The sequence below is a fragment of the Lynx rufus genome, unplaced genomic scaffold, assembly GCF_022079265.1.
Source record: "Lynx rufus isolate CCGP_SWC_20201006 ecotype Redwood Valley unplaced genomic scaffold, mLynRuf1.p SCAF_4, whole genome shotgun sequence".
NCBI lineage: Eukaryota > Metazoa > Chordata > Mammalia > Carnivora > Felidae > Lynx > Lynx rufus.
Window position 1 is genome coordinate 149557779 of NW_025814856.1, and position 19245 is coordinate 149577023.

The following is a 19245-nucleotide window of genomic DNA, read 5'->3' on the forward strand; positions in this document are numbered from 1 at the left end:
TTTTTCATGTTTATTCTTGAGAGAGAGAGAGAGAGAGACAGCGCGCGTGCACACGCACTCGCACGTGCCGGGTGAGAGGCAGATAGAGAATGAGACACAGAATGTGAGGCAGGCTCTAGGCTCTGGGCTGTCAGCACACAGCCCCTTGCAGGGCTTGAACTCATGAACTGTGAGACTGTAATCTGAGCTGAAGTCAGAAGCTTAACCTACTGAGCCACCCAGGTGCCCCCAAAATAGATAAACTTTTTTAAAAAGTTAAAATTAGTAAGTAAGTAAGTAAGTAAATAAATAAATAAATAAATAAAGCCTTTAAATCAATAGTGTGCAGGGTGCCTGGGTGGCTCAGTCAGTTAAACATCTGACCTCAGCTCAGGTCATGATCTCACGTTTTGTGAATTCAAGCCCCACTTCAGGTGAACATGACCCCCCACTTCAGGTAAGCCCCACTTCTCTGTCTCTCTCTCTCTCTCTACTCCTCATGGAATTCTCTCTCTCCCTCTCTCTTTGCCCCTCGCTCACTTGTGCCCTACCTCATAAATAAATAAATAGCATATACATAACTTCCTTTTAGGAACCGTCAGACAAATTATCTATTACAGCACAAAAAGTGCACACTTGAGACACTGACATCAACAAAGTTTCATGTATTAAAAGTTGGAAACCTAGATTCTGTAACTTCCCTTCCATTCTTGTAACTCAAGTCAAAGGAACAAGTGCAACGTGTTTACTGTGAACTCTCGCTACTGTGTTATGTCTAAATAGGCCTTAAAGAGCTGTTTAAGAGGGCTAGATTTGGGGAGAAAAACACACAGAACATATAGATGAATCTATTTCCCTAAATTGGCTGTTGAGTTTGGGCTGTGCTATTTCCGGCTTAAATTGGTTTCCTGCAATTTGTTAAGGCTGCCAAATACTTAGTGATCTCAGTGATACACTTAACACAAATCAGCAAATCTTTCTTATTTTTCACAATGGCAAGAAATGTACAGAGAAACTTGCCCGGTGAGGATAACAATTAAAGTGAGTTATTTGTCTTTTTTCCCAGATTCATCATTTTCATCTGGTTCCTAGTGGCTTAGGAAACCAACAAATAGCCTCCTAATGTCATTTCCTGCCTGTTTTTCTCCTATTGATTTGGGGACAGAGTTCCCTCAACATCAGGTAGGGTCAAACATGAGCGGTCTGACCTCACTATAAGCCAGAAAAACTAAAGGATCAGGGTGGAAATGAAGAAAATCGATATCCAACAGTGGTTTTTAAAATCAAAACAGATGCACAATGTTAATATCGCCTTACAACAGCCTAAAAAAAAAATCAACTGGTGTAAAAGCAAACCAACATAATTGGGATAACACATAACACAGCAAAGAATTTGAGGCAGCAAGGACACAGTTAAGTTCTTTAGAGCACATTCATTTATTAAAGTGGCATTACAATCTGCTGTGTGTCACATATTATATTATTTTGCCTGAACAGCTTTACATGCAAATACTTATTGCAACGAGTCATTGATCTGGTTCAAGGTTTGGCAAAAAAAAAAAAAAGTTTCAGTAAAGTCTTTAGAGGAACTCACTTTCTTATAGCATAAATTATATTCTCAAACAATATATATGACAAAACTTAGCTCCTATATACAGAAACCCTAGGGCTCTCAGTCCACCAAGTACGCTGTCCTATATTCACACATATGAATAGTCTAGGGCTGGTATGAATGAGACTCCTCAGAGGAAGAAGGCATTTTAATGAATATTAAAAAATTCAACTCGGGCGCCTGGGTGGCTCAGTCGGTTAAGCGGCTGACTTAGGCTCAGGTCATGATCTCGCGGTCCGTGAGTTCGAGCCCCGCGTCGGGCTCTGTGCTGACAGCTCAGAGCCTGGAGCCTGTTTCAGATTCTGTGTCTCCCTCTCTCTGACCCTCCCCCGTTCATGCTCTGTCTCTCTCTGTCTCAAAAATAAATAAACGTTAAAAAAAAAATTTTTTTTTTTAAATTCAACTCACATTTAATATATAACTTACGTTGACACCGAAAAATGTAGAAAAGGCTGGTGACATTTTTATCAATATGTAGACTTGAAAAATTATTTCATAACACATCTAAATGATAAACCTTTAAAAACTCTATTACTGAGTATTAACTAAAACCCCCAAATGAGACAAACTCAGAGAAGAACATAAACTTTGAGGCTTTCTGCTTTTATAAACATTTATTTTTAAGAAAAATAAATTTTTGTTAATTGGCACAGTCATAGTCTAACTGCATTCTTAACCTAAGGGCAAGACCATTTCAAAACAGCATGTCAGATCTTAGTTCTTTTCTTGAGTTGGGTTGGAATAGATTAGGGAAATATTCTTACTCAGAGGGCCACATCCTGTACCACATCATGGTACAGACAGAAAAAGCAAGTATTTACGCAGAATGTGAAGATACAGGTGTTCCCCAGCTACTCGGAATCTAAGGAATCAATACCTCCAGGACACTTGTAACACACAGTTCAGGAAGCTATTATAAAGACTGAGGTGGGGCACCTGGGTGGCTCAGTCGGTTAAGCATCCGACTTCAGCTCAGGTCACCATCTCGCGGTCCGTGAGTTCGAGCCCCGCGTCGGGCTCTGGGCTGATGGCTCAGAGCCTGGAGCCTGCTTCCAATTCTGTGTCTCTCTCTCTCTCTCTGTCCCTCCCCTGTTCATGCTCTGTCTCTCTCTGTCTCAAAAATAAATAAACATTAAAAAAAAAAAAATTAAAAAAAAAAAAAAAGACTGAGGTGAAGATAGTATACCCCAGGGAAATATTCCCGGAAGTGTCCACTTACCCACAATCCTGGGGGAGCTGGGATGTGGGAAAGGCAGGCAACAAGATAACAAGATTCAAACACACAGCACCACTGAGCTCAGTAACTTCAGTCACATCATTGAAATCATCTGATGGAGCTCACAATGCCAAGCACTGATACATTCTAGACTACACAACAGAACTTTCTGCAGTGATGAAAATGCCCTGTATCTGCGCTGTCCAATAAGACAGCCACTAGCTGCATGTGGTTACTGAGCACTGAAATGTGACTCACGCAACTGAGGAGCTGAAACATCAGTTTTATCTCATTTTCATTAATTTTAATTTAAATCTTCACAGCCACGTGTGACTGGGTGCTACCATTCAGAGTGTAGTTCTAGCTTGACCACCAAAACACAAGGTGGCATTCAAAGAGTTTTCAGTGTCCAGGCTGGCCATGGACCCGAGTTCATCAGTCATGTCAAACCCAGAAATGGGAAGGGACAGACGCCTCAGCACAGCCAGGGTGCATCACGATGTCAGGTCATGCTCTGCAGGTCAGACCATGAGCATTCACAGAAAGCCTCCCTACCCACATCCGCTCTCTCAAAAGTACCAGTTCAAGAAACCAACCCAAGCAGGAAAACACTTTCTCTCCTCCAATGCACTACTGAATGAGAACTAATGTGGGGAAAAGCTAGAAGATGCAACAATCACTTACAGATAGAAGGTTCTTTCCTAAACTCAAGCAGCACATCACTAAAAGGGAGCTCTTTCCCTCCAACTAGTTTCTGTCACATCCTTTCTACAAATGAAGCCAGGTACCATTCAAATTATAATAAACAGGGTGGTTAACAGCATCTGCTCTGGAGTCAAACAGACTTGAATTCAACTGTCACCTCCATTGCTTACCAGCTTTGGGACTCTGGGCAAGATAACTAATCATGTCAAGTCTCCATTTCCTTCTATATAAAACAGGTTAAAAACAGTCCCTCCCTCACAGGGTTATAAGGATTAAATGAGATAAGACATAGAAAGGATTTAGCAGAGTATCAAGCATGCAAATGACATTTAAGGATTATTTATCACTATTCCATCATTACTTCATTGTCTTCATCATCACCATTATCATCCTCTCTCCCTAACACTGTAGGAAGGAAAGAAATCTACCCAGAAAAAAATCATATTGTAGAACAAATTCCAATTTAAAAAATATCCACACATCGGGGCACCTGGGTGGCTCAGTCGGTTAAACATCAGCTTTAGCTCAGGGCATGATCTCGTGGTTTGTGAGTCCCACATAGGACTCTCTGCTGTCAGCTTGGAGCCCACTTCGGATTCTCTGTCCCCATCCATCTCTGCCCTTCCCCTGCTGATTCTCTCGCTCTCTCAAAATAAATAAACTTTAAAAAAAATCCACATATCAAAAGTTATTCTTAAGCCAAAATACTTGATATACTTAATTTTAGTATCTTTCTAGGTTTCTCTTATACTATGCTTCTATCTTTCTTATCATCTTCTTATATACTTAGTTGTTTCTGCCCAAAAACCCAAAACTTTTTGAAAGGAGAGGAGTTTTGTGTGTGTGTGTCCTCTCAAAACAACTAGCTTAATTATTTGCACAATAGTGGACAGTCAGGGGCGCCTGGGTGGCGCAGTCGGTTAAGCGTCCGACTTCAGCCAGGTCACGATCTCGCGGTCCGGGAGTTCGAGCCCCGCGTCAGGCTCTGGGCTGATGGCTCAGAGCCTGGAGCCTGTTTCCAATTCTGTGTCTCCCTCTCTCTCTGCCCCTCCCCCGTTCATGCTCTGTCTCTCTCTGTCCCCCAAAAAAATAAATAAACGTTGAAAAAAAAATTAAAAAAAAAAAAAACAATAGTGGACAGTCAATAAAGTAAATGCCACCTGAATTAAATTTATAGAATTATATTCCAAAACGATCACGAGTAGCTACCTTCAAAATGGATAATGGGATCACCCTAAATTAATTCAACACTTAAGCACTAGGAACTATCCTAGAAGCTGGGAATTCAGTTGTGAAAAGACAAGGGACCATGTCCCTGGAGCTTACCTTCTGGAGGAGATGGCAGTCACCGGACACAAGTAAAAGAAGGATGGTAGGAAATGATAAATGATGAGATGAAAAACAGAAAGGGTCCAGTCATGGTGTGCCTCAGAGGCCAAGGAAAGCAGTTCAATTTATATTCCGTGTACCATGGAGAGCCACCACTGGGATGTGACCTGGATTGCTCAATTTTTTTTTTTGAGATTGCTAAGGCTTCTGTGTTCATGGCAAAGTGTAAAGGGACAAGAAAGGAAATAGGGAACCAGTTAAGAGGCTCTCAGACGGCAAGGTGAGAGGCACTGGTTGTCTAGGTCGGTGCTACAGCAGAAGAGACAGATGTGAAAGGGTCACATTCCCATGTGTTGTAGAGATGGATGGGACGAGACTGGCTAATGGCCCAAAGTAAGGAGTAAGGATAGCATGGGGCCCAGGTTTAGGGCTTGACCACCTGTGCCATTTACTGGGAAAGATGGAGAAAAGCAAGGCTGGGGAAGATCAAAGAGGCTTACTTTGGATATGTTACGTTGAAGATCTGTAAGCAGAGACTTCAAGTAGGCATTGTCTAAGTTTTGTTCAAGGAGAGAAGTCAGAGCTAGTGATACAATTATGGGAGTGACGGACATCTGTATTATGATTCAAAAGCCACTGAATTGGGGGAAATTACTTAGCAGAAATCAGCAAAGACAACTAGGCTGAAGAGGTGGGAAGAAAACCAGGAGAGTGTGTGGTCCAGAAGCCAAAGAAAGGGTTTCTGGAAAGGAGGGAGTGGTCACTTTCTAATGTTAATGAACTGTGAACCCCTCTTAATGCTCCCACTAAACAAGAAGATTCATTAACAGCAAGAACTATTACTTATTCATTATTTCTTACTCAACTATTTCTTACTCATCTCTTACCCTCTGCTTTAAAAAACGTTATCAGAAGCTCAATTCATGGTATAACTAATGATTGCTAAGAAGGTCAAGACTATGCCCAAGTGAATAGCATCTGGGCAGCATTTCATCTTTCTCAGTGTATCTCAGTCTGGAGGCAGATTTGCCACACGATACCCTTTCTAATAAATACAGAAACTACTTAGTCCAAGATTAACCATCTCGATTATTTTCCCATTGCCATTTTCCGAATAAACAGAGTGTCCATCCATCACACTGAGTAGCACAAGAACAGTACCACACACATAGCAGGTGCTCAATAAACTATCTGTTGGATGAAGAAACGGATGGGATAGGGGAGAGCAAAGAAAAGAGAGTCTCTTATTCCACAGGATCCACAAATACATTGAGGCTTAATAATCATCTGTAGATTTCATTTAACATCTTGTTTTCATCAATAATTAAGACTGAGAAGAAATAAACTGTTTATAAACTTAGAAGAAGTCTACTGGAAAATGAAAGCATTAGGGATATTCACAATTTGGAAACAGTAAGTCCATATGTTCTAAGTTCAATATTTTATTATAAATGTTTATTCCTAAATCTCTAATATTCCTACAAGTAATCCATTTTATACAGATATTATGAAGTAACCTGCCAAAACTTAATAAAGGGTTCAGAAGCTGGCTGAGAATAAAAAAATTGTTCCCAAGACTGTTTTGCAAGTAGATTCATTCTCCTTTTAGTGCAAAATGTCTTAAAAGAAACCCTGGTACTGATTTCTAACATTGCATATAAAAAGCTGAACACCCAAATAACAATAGACACAGAGGAGTGTAGAAGAAGTTGACTACCAAGTAAACTTTTATCGCTTATAATTTTTCTACTAAAAATTCTAAAATTAAAATTCTGAAATACCTGAGGCACCATAAGCGCCAGAATACCGCTGAGACTTCGAACCAGATGGGGAGGTTTCCTTCATACGATCAATCACATTTTCTGAAAGCTGAAAAGGCAACATCAAAATAAAATCAATTATAAAAAAAAAAAGGAAAGAAAGAAAACAGTACAATAGCACCCAAGCAATTTAGTCATCCATATCAATATGTGTAACGAATGGCCTAAAGAAAGCTAATAGCTATAAAACTAAAAGCAAGGAAGAAAAGTTTTAAGATATCAAGATGCACCCTACAGCGCTACTTTATTTCTTCTAATGCACTGCTAATTGCGCATTACAAATACCTCCTGTCCTCATTTTATACAGTGCACTAAATTCATCTCTGAGAAAACGTAAGCCGAGAAAACGCCTTTGACTTTCCTCCCCTAATCCTACAAATTAATTTATGCAAGCAACAGGTCTTAGTTCCTTCCTTCCTTCCAGTCTCAAAGGAAATGGTGTCCCTCCATCCCTCCTGTTCAGGCTAATCACAAACAACTGCTCTTTCAACAGAGTCTATTATGCAGCTATCCTGTGCCAGGAACCAGGCTAGACTTGGGGTATTCAATAGTCATCAAGTTGCATAAAGTGGGTTAGAGGAAACAATCATCAGGCATTTAAATATAACAGGAAGAGCACTGCCTATGTCAGCTGGCCTAGAATGGAAGTATACAGAAGGCATAATGGACAGGACATCTAGCCAGGCTTTGGGCATGGGGCCGGGACTGGGAAAGATAAGCAGGTGTTAGGAAGAGAAGGGGATAACAGTACTCCAAGAAGAGGGAAACACATGGCGGTATAGATGAGAAACAGGGCTTGCCACCATCAGACGTTAAGTGCAGATAACAAGTAGACAGTTGGCAGTAAGGCAGAGGCTCTGAGGAACACTCAGGCCTGGAAGGTCTGAGAGTCATCAGTCCCTGAATTACTATTGTACCATTCTTTTTATTTTCTTTATTGCACTTACCACTATCTGATGCATTGTTTGCCTGCCTTTTACACTAGAAAGGAAGTTCCATGAAAGCTAGCATTTGGATGTCCTATTATATCCCCAGAGCCTCAATAAGCCTGGTTAATTGAGTGAATGGCTAAAGAAATGACTGAAACAATATGTGAATGAATGAAGAATGGCTGAAGCACGAAACTGGGGAGAGGGCACAGTGAGAGAAGGTGGACAGGGAAATAAGATTTTGGATTCTGAAGAGTCCTAGCGAACCCATGCAGTGAAACAGTTTGAACTTGATCCTGAGGGCAACTGGGCACAATCGAAGGGTTTTAAGCAGGGTAATGACAAGATCAGACTTACATTTTAGAAAGATCACTCTAGCCACTGCGTAGAGAACAGATTGGAGGGGGACAAGAACAGAAGCAGGAAGTCCCCTGAAGGAAGCTAAAGGACCAATTAAGAAGCTATTAAGCATATGTCCACACAAAGATTTGTGCAGGGATGTTCACAGCAGCATCAGTCATAATATAGCAAGAGCGGAACCACGCAAATGTCCGTCTGCAGGCAAACGGATAAACAAAACATTATGTATCCATACGATGGAATTCAATTCAGCAGTAAAAAGAAGTGAAGTTCTGCCACATGCTACAATATGGATAGATCAAAACAACAATTAAGGGAAGAAAGCCAGATACAAAAGGCCACATATTATATAATTTCATTTATATGAAATGCCCAGAAAAAGGCAACTCTGTGTAGATAGAAAGTAGAGAAATAGATGCTTACGGCTAGAGTAGGAATGGGGATTAACTATAAATGAACACGACAGATCTTACTGGGGTGATGAAAATGTTTTAAAACTGGATTGTGCTGGGGCGCCCGGGTGGCTCAGTTGGTTAAACGTCCGACTTCAGCTCAAGTCATGGTCTCACAGTCTGTGAGTTCGAGCCCCACATCGGGCTCTGTGCTGACAGCTCGGAGCCTGGAGCCTGCTTTGGATTCTGTGTCTCCCTCTCTCTCTGCCCCTCCCCTGCTCATGCTCTGTCTCTCTCTGTCTCAAAAATAAAAAAAATAAAAAAAATTTTTCTTTTAAACTGGATCATGCTGGGGCACTTGGGTGGCTCAGTCGGTTAAACGTCCAACTTCAACTCAGGTCATGACCTCACGGTTTGGGAGATCAAGACCCGCATCAGGCTCTGCACTGCAGAGCCTGCTGGGGATTCTCTCTCTCCCTCTCTCTCTTTCAAAATAAATATAATTTTTAAAAAATTAAAAATTAAAAAAAAAAACTGGTTTGCACTGATAGTTGCACAACTTGGTAAATTTACTAGAAAGTGCTGTATACAGAAAACAGGTGAATTTTATAATACGTGAAATACACAATAAAGTTGTTTAAAAAAATTATTAGCCATCCAAAAGGAACACATTCAAAGATATTTAGGATTAAAATAGCTAACGTTCACTGAGTGCTTATTATGCGCCAGGCGTTACACTAAAAACACTTTCCTCATTTAATCCTCACCTATCATATGAGACAGACATTTCTCCACTGTATAGGTGAGAATGTGAAGCCCAGCCAGACTAAATAAGTTGCCTGGATTTTATATTTTATCAGTAATGGAGCCAGAATCAAACCCAGGAAGTCTGGGTCTCAAGGTCCCACGCAGGTACGCCGCTTTATTGCCAGACCTGGTGTCTGACTAGCCACGGAAGTGAAGAAGTCATCAGAACAGCCAGGTCTGTGAGTTGTGTAACTGGGTGATCCCCCTCCTCTATCCGCAAAGACCTCCTTCCAACTTCCACGTCCTTGACTCACCACCATCTAGCTTATAACCCAGTACAGTGGTGCTCTTGTAAAAGTCACCAATGACCAAACAATCTTTTGTGTTTATATTTATACAACTAACTTACACGGCTTCCCTTTAGCTTCTAACACCTGCGGTCACTCTCCTCTTCTGGAAATGTCTCCAGTGGCCTTTCTGACCACCCACCATCCTGACAGCCCTAGAGCTCTGGCCACATCTTATCTGTTTGGCAGGCTTCCCCTTCTCACCTACCCTTAGATGCCAGAGGTCCACACACCCTCCCTTGTCTTTATTCACTTCTCACTCTCAAAGCTCTTGTTGGCAATCTCATCCACTCCCTTGATAACTGTGTTGATGAATTAATAAATTCTAAATCCTTCATGTCCCAAAAACTAAACCTACACATTGAACTGCCTAATGAACACCTCCTCTTGGACAGACCACAAGCCCCTCAAACCCAACATCTCCTAAATTGAATTCGTATTTGCCAAAATCTCTCCATCTTCTTGCTTTCCTAATCTCATTAATGACACCACCTCCATCCAACTTTCTGAATCAGAACAAAGGACTTGTCCTGACTCTTCGTTCTCCCTCGTCCTCTGAGCCATGAATTCTTCAACCGCTAAATATCTACTTATTGCAACATTCCTTCTCCCGTCCCAATTCCCCTGCCCTAATTCATGGCACCATCAATAACCTTCCTAAAACACAAATCTGATTATGGTAACTCCCTGCTTCAACTCCTTCATACCTTCTGTTGACAGCAAAGTCCAAATTCTTCTGCACAGCACCCAAGACTTCCTCATCATTTGGTCATGGCCTAACTCTCCAACCTCAATTTCCACAGCCTTTCCCTTAATACTTCATACCTTGTTTCCCCACCTCCATACTGGCTATTTATTTGATGCCATTGCTTTGCCTTTACACATGGCTCTACTGCCTTCTCCCCTGGCCCTGGGGGAGGGAATCACCTTTCAAAATCCAGTTCAAACATCCCACAGCCTTCTCTGACCAAATCAGTTCCCCACTCCATTCCAACTCTGCTTACCCAAGGGCTACCCTTATTTGTGCCCCCACGATACCTTGCACAAATCTCCAAAGACAAAACAAGTATTTTCCTTTCAACAAAACTGTGTGCTCCTGTATACTATGGAATCATTCACCAAATGTTCCCTGCAAGACATCAGTGAACAAAACAGTTTGTACCTGAGCAGTTACTTGTATCTCAGGACCCAAACGGGAATGCAGGGGGAGACAGTTAAGGGAAAGACTACAGCTCAAAAGCTGGCATCTTTGGAGGAAAATCCCAAGGCTCTTGGAAGAGAAATCGAAGTTAGAAAGGACAATGTCAAGGGACTTTCTATTTGAAGATGTCAGGGCCACTTGCATCTTTTGTAACAACTGACAGCCACTGACGTTGCTGTTGAAACTCATCTGCAAAGCTGAGATACATCTTAGGAAAAAACCCTTTAAGACTGACTGACTATAATCCTGAGTAACATCCAGTTTCTGGTAGCATCAGGATAAGCGGTAACCCCCCAATCTCTAGGCCAGTGCTTTCTCTGTTAAACTATACACCCCTACGATCCTATGTGACAAAATAAATTCACTTCCTCTTAAGGAGGTAAAATAAGCCTAAGTATTAGAATCTTAAAACTATTTTAACTGATACATAATGTATATAAAGCTCATTCAATATATAATGTAATATGCTACACATTATGTATATTTATAGACTATTTAAATTACTATGCCATAATATGTTACATATATATCACATATCATACACTATTATACATCATATATGGTATGTTACATATTTAACATAATTTGTGTTCAAAGCCAATCACCTAAGGTTATTTTGACATAAATTATATACACACGTAATTTTATATGTTAATTTATATTTCTATTGCTCAGGCCAGTCAAAGAACTACAACTACACTAAATAGATATCCTACACAATCAGAAAGTGAATGTGTTTGCTAAAAACCAAGTGTTAGCTATAAACCTGCACCTGTATTGGGCACAGGCTACCCTTTCTTCTAAATATCACTTCGTCCATTTCTCATCCAAATTCATACATTACCATTACCTATTGCTACTTTCAAAATGAATACGACAGAAAGTTCTTCCAGTGACTAAAGCAGCTTCAAAAGTATTATCCCTTTAGAGTAAAACTAAAGGCTGACCCAAATAGAGGAAAAAGCACTGGCCACCTCCTGGCTATACAATCCTAAGGAAGTCCTCTCCAGGGGCCTCATTTTCCTCATCTGAAACTGAAGAAGGCCTACGCCCAGGGTTTTAGGGAGGATTACCTACACACATACTTGGTAAAACTTTACCAGCAATACGGCTCCAGCCATGGGGACTTGGACTGATCCTGTCATCATGTTCGTCCAGCAGCTCATCAGAGCTTGGGCTGAGCTCCTCGGCTACCCGGTGCATGAAGACCAGGGCTACAGCTATTGCCAATGGCAGCTGCCTAAGTCCTAAAACGATTACATAAAGTTCTCATTTGTCCCTACCCATGCATGCTCTTTGGGTAAAGTGTACTGTCTCTTTCAGCCGGATCACTAAGTCTTTTTATTTATTTTTGTGGCTTATCTGATGCCTCAAAACTTGCTACTTAATGTCAAATTCTTACATCAATTCCAAACATTCCCCAATGTGGTCTTTGATTGTATTTCAGTAAGTGTATAAGCATGTCATGTCCAAAGCAGCACAATTCATCTTTTGAGTTGATAAACACATCGTAAAGTTGTGTTGGGCATCAACCTCCCTGTTTTGTTCTTAAAATCTTTGTCAGTGGATCCTTAGGCCCTTCCAAAGGCACATCCATGGCAGCCTATGGTTGCAACTCTGCGTACTCCAAGCATGATTCACCCTACCCCAGGCCGTTCTCAGCTACGCTGATACAAGGCAATTGCCATGCTGTGTTATCCTCTGTATTTCCAGTGAACACAAGCTGAGCTGACCTTCCAGGTGCAGAAATGGGTTCATACCTGCACCCTCCCCTCATCTCCTCTGGGAACCGGGGTACTCGTGAAGCAGTTGACATGTCAGGGTTACACCCGCAATCTGTAGCTTTAGAACAACTCTTCTTTGTGATGTGAACAGACCCAAAAGGGATCAGAGGTAGAACATAAGCTTCTGCAAGAGCTGGATAAGCAGCCCTCTGTAAGAGAAGCAGCTACTTCAGGAAACATCTTCCCTTAAACAGGGTACTTCTTTTAGAAAAGCTTCTGTCCTATTTAAAGGTCTGCTTTCTAGACCTCTCTGTACTTACTCCCCAGCAAGGCAAATACCATGTGCAATCTACAAAAAGTATTTGCAGCAAACAATGGCAAACTCTCTCTCTGACACACACACACACACACACACACACACACACTGGAATCATGCCCGGAGGTCCCTGGACTCAGGGGCCCATGGATTAATTCCTCAGCTGTATGCAACTCTCTGCTTGTTGCAGTGTTCTAGGCAGAATCTATAGCTCACAGATTTACAATAATCTGTGAACTAAAAGAACCACTGTTCTAACATGACAGATGACTTAGAGAAGGGCCTGCCAACATCGCAGAATTCCATCCACTGACTTTGATTATCTGCCCTATTCTCTACTGATGCTAAAGACAAATTTATGTAAATGGGGCTTCCGAAGCTCTGAACCACTCACCACACCAACATGTGCTCCAGAGAGGAGGAAAAGAGGTGTATCATATCCTACAGGGTTCGCTGTGGAACTCAAATCTTCCCACCCACCTTAACTGGTCTTATCTAAAATGAGCACAGATAGGGGCTCCCTGGTGGCTCAGACAGCTAAGCATCCAACTTCGGTTCGGGTCATGATCTCACGGTTCCTGAGTTCGAGCCCCGCATCGGGCTCTGTGCTGACAGCTTGGAGCCTGGAGCCTGCTTCAGATTCTGTGTCTCCCTCTCTCTCTGCCCCTCCCCTGCTCACGCTCTGCCTCTCTCTCTCTCTGTCTCTCTCTCTCAAAAATAAATAAACATTAAAAAGTAATAATAAAATAGGGGCGCCTGGGTGGCGCACTCGGTTAAGCGTCCGACTTCAGCCAGGTCGCGATCTCGCGGTCCGTGAGTTCGAGCCCCGCGTCAGGCTCTGGGCTGATGGCTCAGAGCCTGGAGCCTCTTTCCGATTCTGTGTCTCCCTCTCTCTCTGCCCCTCCCCCGTTCACGCTCTGTCTCTCTCTGTCCCAAAAATAAATAAACGTTGAAAAAAAAAAATTTAAAAAAAAAAAAAAAAGTAATAATAAAATAAAATGAGCACAAATACACCACTCACCAATCTAGAATCCAGTATTTTCAGAAACAGGAGGCTGCGTGAGATGGACAAAGTATTTCCACTTCCAAGGAACAGAGTAAAAGGAGGGGAGCTCCTAAGTTACCCTTCTCCAAGAGGTAAAGTTTGCAACCACATGAGACAAATAAATCACACCCTCACCTCCATAATAGTTTTTCTCATCTCTTCCAGATGCATCTTATCCAAAAGATTAAAGGAGTCAGACCCATTTTTCTCCCTCGGTCTTCCTTCCACGTAGGTCATTTTCTGTGACAGCACTGGTTTGCTTTTTGTTAAATTACCATTTTAAGACACAGGCTCCAAAAACTGCCATTTTTATTTAGAAGCTGTTACTCCTAAACACTTAAGGGCATGGCAAGGGAGGGAGAGATACACAGATAAATACAGTAATTTTTAGCTTATGTTTGTAATTTGCCACAAACATTTCTTTGCATTTGTCATTAGTGGAAATGAACTTCTACTATCTGCATAAAATCTTAGAAAGCTTTAAAAAGAAAAGTCCTAGAAAGTTTAACAGGGTACTCTGCCCAAAAGAGTCACAGATGCTAAACTGCAAAGGTACCAATCATCCACCAGTTAGCTGAATTACCTAGACAACATCCCTCCACACTCCCCATGACTGACTGGACTTGTTGCCTCTGCTAATATATACTCTCCGGAATCCTCAAAAACATCTCACGTTAAATAATCTTTTCAGTTAGAGGCTCCCAACTGCCAATACTTCCCCAAAGCATTAGTTGTGTTCCATGTGAGTATCCACACTACCACATGTATGGCTCCCATGAATTTCAGCTTGCAACTTCAAGGCCAGTTGCAGAGACTCATTTATGCCTGGAAAGCATGATAAATATTACTTTGAAAATGATACTCATTGAAGTTGACATTTGCTCTGGAAGAGTTCACTCAAAGCTTTGATGTTTCAGATAAACCAGTGGAAGACTGAGTGGTAAGCATGCCTTCCGAGCAGGCACAGCAGGTGCTCAGAAAAATCCTATTAAGCACATGTAATATGAGTAATGAAAATGCTTGGTCTTTCTATCCCTAGAAATTATTTTAGACTTGGAGAGGAAGGCAAGGAAAGAAGGTGGCCTTTCATCCAACCATGAGTTGTTTCAGATTAGAAGTTGAAATAAGGTGTAAGATTATGGGTGATTTTATGCAAGTGGGGGGAAAGCTATCAATTGCTAAGGATAAAGGAAATAAACAAGACCCTATAAATACCATGAAAATAACATGTCGTAGGTGAGAATAAACTTTAAACCTAAAATTGTAAGTAGGTCCTTTAATTGCTAGCCATTGAGGACCTCAGCAAGAAAAATCTAGACAAACATTATCAATAAACACAGCCTAGTTACTGAAAGCCTGATATTGTTTGCTAAGTGCAACACTTCCTATATTAAGATAAATGAAGATGAAATTACTATCCTTATCAGTGGAATGCAGAATTGGTTTTCCAGCAGTGACTGAGTCCATGAATCGCTCCTATGCTCTCATTTCTTACGAGTGAGGACATAAATATTAGACATTGGGCAAATTTGGAATGTTTTCTGCAGCCAAGTTGAACTACCTACCTGCAGTTCAACATTGAAGCGTGGACCTCATCAGCACCATGTTTTAATCAACTGAGCTAAAACCAGTAACTCACTTATGATACTGAGATTGTTGCTTATCCTTCCCGGTGCCTCACAGGGAAACAAGATGACTCTTTCGAGCTAAGAAAAATACAGAAATCAGCTGAAAAAATATACAAAATGCCTAAAGAAAAAAATCACAGACGATCAGCTGCAGAACTCAGGACTCCTATTTCCCCGTCCACATCTTTAGGTATGCCATGAGAACACAACACGCTCTAATTTTTAAGTTCAATATAACTTTATATATCCATTCCCTTGAACAGCTCTAATAATAGCTATTACTCATATAAGTAGTAAACACTGTCAAAATACTAAATGCCTATATACATTGTCAACTTTCTCACCAGTAGTGCTTGATACATAAGTATTTCAAGCAGGCTACAGTATGCAGACATACTAAACAAGGAAACACAGTCAAAAGTGACTTGTCCAGGGCCACAGAGCCTAGTGAGAGGCAGAGCTAGGACTAAACCCAGGTCTGCCTGGTTCCAAAGCAAGTGCTCTCTCCACTATACTACACAGCACCTCCAAAGAATCTTCAAATATTAGATGTGATGGAACCTTACAAAAATGGCGGCTTTTAGAAAATCTACAATGTGCCCCATATTTTAAATACCTTACCTCAACTTCTTACCAAATATAAAAAAAGTGACTTGTCCAAAGCCACAGACTAATAAATGCCTAGTCTGAGACTTAAAACCGAGGTCTGTTTAACTCTGACTGATACTCTTTTGACCGTGACCTCAAAGAACCCAGACTGACCCCCGAATACTCAACAATTCAAGAGCGTGCCATTTTTAGAGGAAAATGCGATGGGTTGACTATGGCTACAAGAAATTTATAGTGCCACTAGACTCACAGAATTTCAGAACTTGAAAAGCTCAGAGATCTTAGACATGTACTCAAGCCCCATCATTTTGCAGATGAGAAAACCAAAGCTTGGAATGATGCAAACTGTCCTTGAAAAAGAAGGATTTGAAGCAACTGGGAGAACACTACAAGGGCATTCCAGGTGAAGGGTAGATCCTGAAGAAAAGTAAAGCGTAGAGGTCAAAAGGAGCATGGTGTGTGCTTGGATTATTATAAATAAAGTGCGCTCTGTGAGAAAGGAAAAAAAAAAATAGAATACAGCTGTCAAGCTGAGCAGCCAAAAGACACAGCTTCTTTTATTTAAAAAGTTTAGAAAAAGTTTTTTAAACGATCTCTCCATTTTAGTCTATTATATACCCCTATCATCATACTTACCCTATTTAACCTTACCTAATATTTGATACTAACCTCTGTGCTGTGGCCAAATTTTCTTTTAATTTAGTTTGCTCTCATCACTGTGTCTCTACTAGAGCATGAGAATAATGATTTATACATTCTTCTGGCCAATGTTTTCTCACCCAAAATTTATTTTGTTTCCTCTTACTCTTCTTTTTCACTCTCTGGTATGGAACAATTAAAGCCTCAAGCAAGATTAAACAAATCTCTGCATAAAACTCAGAGTTTATAGTAGTTTTTATTTTACTCCAAAGAGTACCAACTAAACCACAACAATGCAAGGCAGCCTCAGACATTCTATTACAAAATGTGGCACTATCATTAATTAATATAAAGAAATGGTGGTCACAGACCAAAAACTGAGTTCAACAGTCTGAGTTTCTATAAAGAAAACTTTAATAAATTCTTCTCAAGGTAACAGTCTCACAGTAAAAAGTTTGTAAACATTGTAAATATTTAAGAAATTTTATTTCCTGATAACATGCTAAAAATAATTGATACATTTCATTTACTTGTGCTGGCGGTGTAATTACAGAGGAAGAAAAATAAAAGATATTATAAAACGTTCAGAAGTGAAATCGCTTTATTTACTAGGTTCAGGCATACTTTCAAAAAAAAAAAAAAAAAGAGGCTCCAAATTCAGGTGCAGCAGCGAGTGTGTTAATGAAGTTAGTGCTGGTGTGCTGACACCCTAGAGAAAACTCAAGCTGTCAGTTTATGTGTCAAGCACGTGCGGGAACATTAAAAATTCCTCTGCGACGTCTGGTTGAGAACTGATTGTATGACTCCCAGCGGTCTGAAAAATTGCAAACCTGTCTCAGGCCCTGTCAGGCTGGCAGACACTTGTGCTGAAGCAACTGGGTCTAGCCCAAAACTTAGGCGGCTGGCCACAGAGGGAAAGAGGAGGTACCAAGTGAAAGCGAAGAAGGGAGAAGTCACCCCAGGCAGGTCAGAAGTCTATGGGGTGTGCGAGCGTGCGGCAACGGGTTGGTATCACAGGGAGGGCACCAAACGACCGAGAGCAGGTAAAGGTCTCCTCAAAGCCAATTCAGCTTGAGAAAGGTAACGGGGGCAGTGCAAAACGAGAGTTGGGGTCCTGAACCCAGGGGGTGTAAGACAAGCCCCATTTCACAGAAGGGAAGACAGGGGTTTCAAATAAAGTCCCACTACTCGTGAGCAAGAGTCAAATCTAGCCTGTGAGCCCCTGGACGGTTTAATTCAACTTGGCATTCCCCCCCACCCCCGCAACCCCCTCCAGCACAGTGCTCAGCACTTAGCACACAACCAGGAAATATCTCTGAATGAATGTCCCAAGTCTTGAAACTTCAAGCTTCTTTGCAGAGAACTCGGCTTCGGGCCGGACAACACTGGGGGCCGGGACGGGGGAAACCAGGCTGAGCGAGTCCCGGGAAGATCGGAGGTTTGGGGTCCGAGTCCGGGTGCTGGCCCTCTGCCCGCCCACTGTCACTCACCCGGATGCCCTTCACCACGGTGATGTTCTCATTCTCGTCCGCCTCGAAGGTGACCCGGCGGGTGCTGGAGGTCCCGCCCATGGCTCCTGCTTCTGCCCCCACAGAGACCTAGCTGGACGCACGAGCACTTCAGGCCCCACGCGCACACACGCGCGTGGACACGCCCGAACTCTTCCCTTGCACCGCGGGAGCAAGGCCACGACCCCGAGAAGCAAGGAGAAGGCGCCGGTCCCGAACTCCCGCCTCCTCCGGTCACGCTCCACAACAAAAAGGCCTCCGGTTGGTCGGAGATACGAATGGCCCGCCTCTACTCGGTAGGGGAGCCTTGATTGGTTGGTCCAGACCCGGATGCTATGGCAACAGGTTCTGTTTGACAAGGTTTCCGGAGCCCCTGGGTAGCACTGGGAATTGTAGTCTCCATCAGGCGCGATGGTCGCTGGGACGTTCCCGCCTCAGACTTGGGGCGCAAGGGGAGCATGGCATTCTGGGAGATGTGGTCTTGACTGCCCGAAAGGCTTCTAGCCTGACAACTTTCAAGGAAGTTCGTTTATCTAACAAAGCGTACTTTGAAAATATTCTAGAAACTTAGGTAGGTGCGTTAAAAGATACAATGTCTCTCCTAAAGGAACTCACAGTTTAATTACGGAGATGCACTCGGCAAATGAAGCCATTCCTAGATTCCTAACTATAAAATCTGAGGCAAAATTTAACATTTAGTTTAGTCTTAACCATAAAAAAGTAAAAATAAAAATTAAAAACTTGGCCAATGGCCTTACCTCATGAGGACTATATACTATGTACTGTTTTGTTTACTTTTGTACAGTAAAACTTTAAATATAATGGTTTTCAAATCTGCATATGTGAAAACAAAGACCATAAATTATTTGCACCAAACATGCAGATCATTCACTTTCTTGTGTCTCCTTCAACTTCAGTCATATAAGCTAGTTAGGCCATAATACAATGAGGCAAAGAAAAAGTTAAGTGATTTCTAAAAGTGGCATGAATTAGTCGAAGAATTGAAACTACTTCAGACAAAGTTGAGATAATCTATTTTGGAAAGTTTCTAGTTCAGACTTTCACCTCTACAAGACAAGTAAATAGTTTTTAAGTAATGTACACACACATTTAAAAGTATTATTTTTGTGGTGCCTACA

General features: G+C 41.7%; 1 protein-coding gene across 3 annotated transcripts in view; it reads right to left on the reverse strand.

Annotated features, from left to right (window-relative positions):
• CHCHD3 (coiled-coil-helix-coiled-coil-helix domain containing 3) overlaps positions 1-18300 on the reverse strand; it is a 285119-nt gene extending 266819 nt beyond the window's left edge. For 2 of the 3 annotated variants that reach the window (XM_047095775.1, XM_047095774.1), the window contains exons 1-2: positions 18089-18300; positions 6623-6710 (exon numbers count right to left, since the gene is read on the reverse strand). In XM_047095775.1, coding sequence (XP_046951731.1) covers positions 6623-6710; positions 18089-18169 — 169 coding nt within the window. In that variant the 5' untranslated portion in view covers positions 18170-18300. Of the gene's footprint in view, positions 1-6622; positions 6711-6946; positions 7135-18088 lie in introns of those variants that run through there. The other variant, XM_047095776.1, reaches the window with a different exon arrangement.
• Positions 18301-19245: the final 945 nt, after the last annotated feature.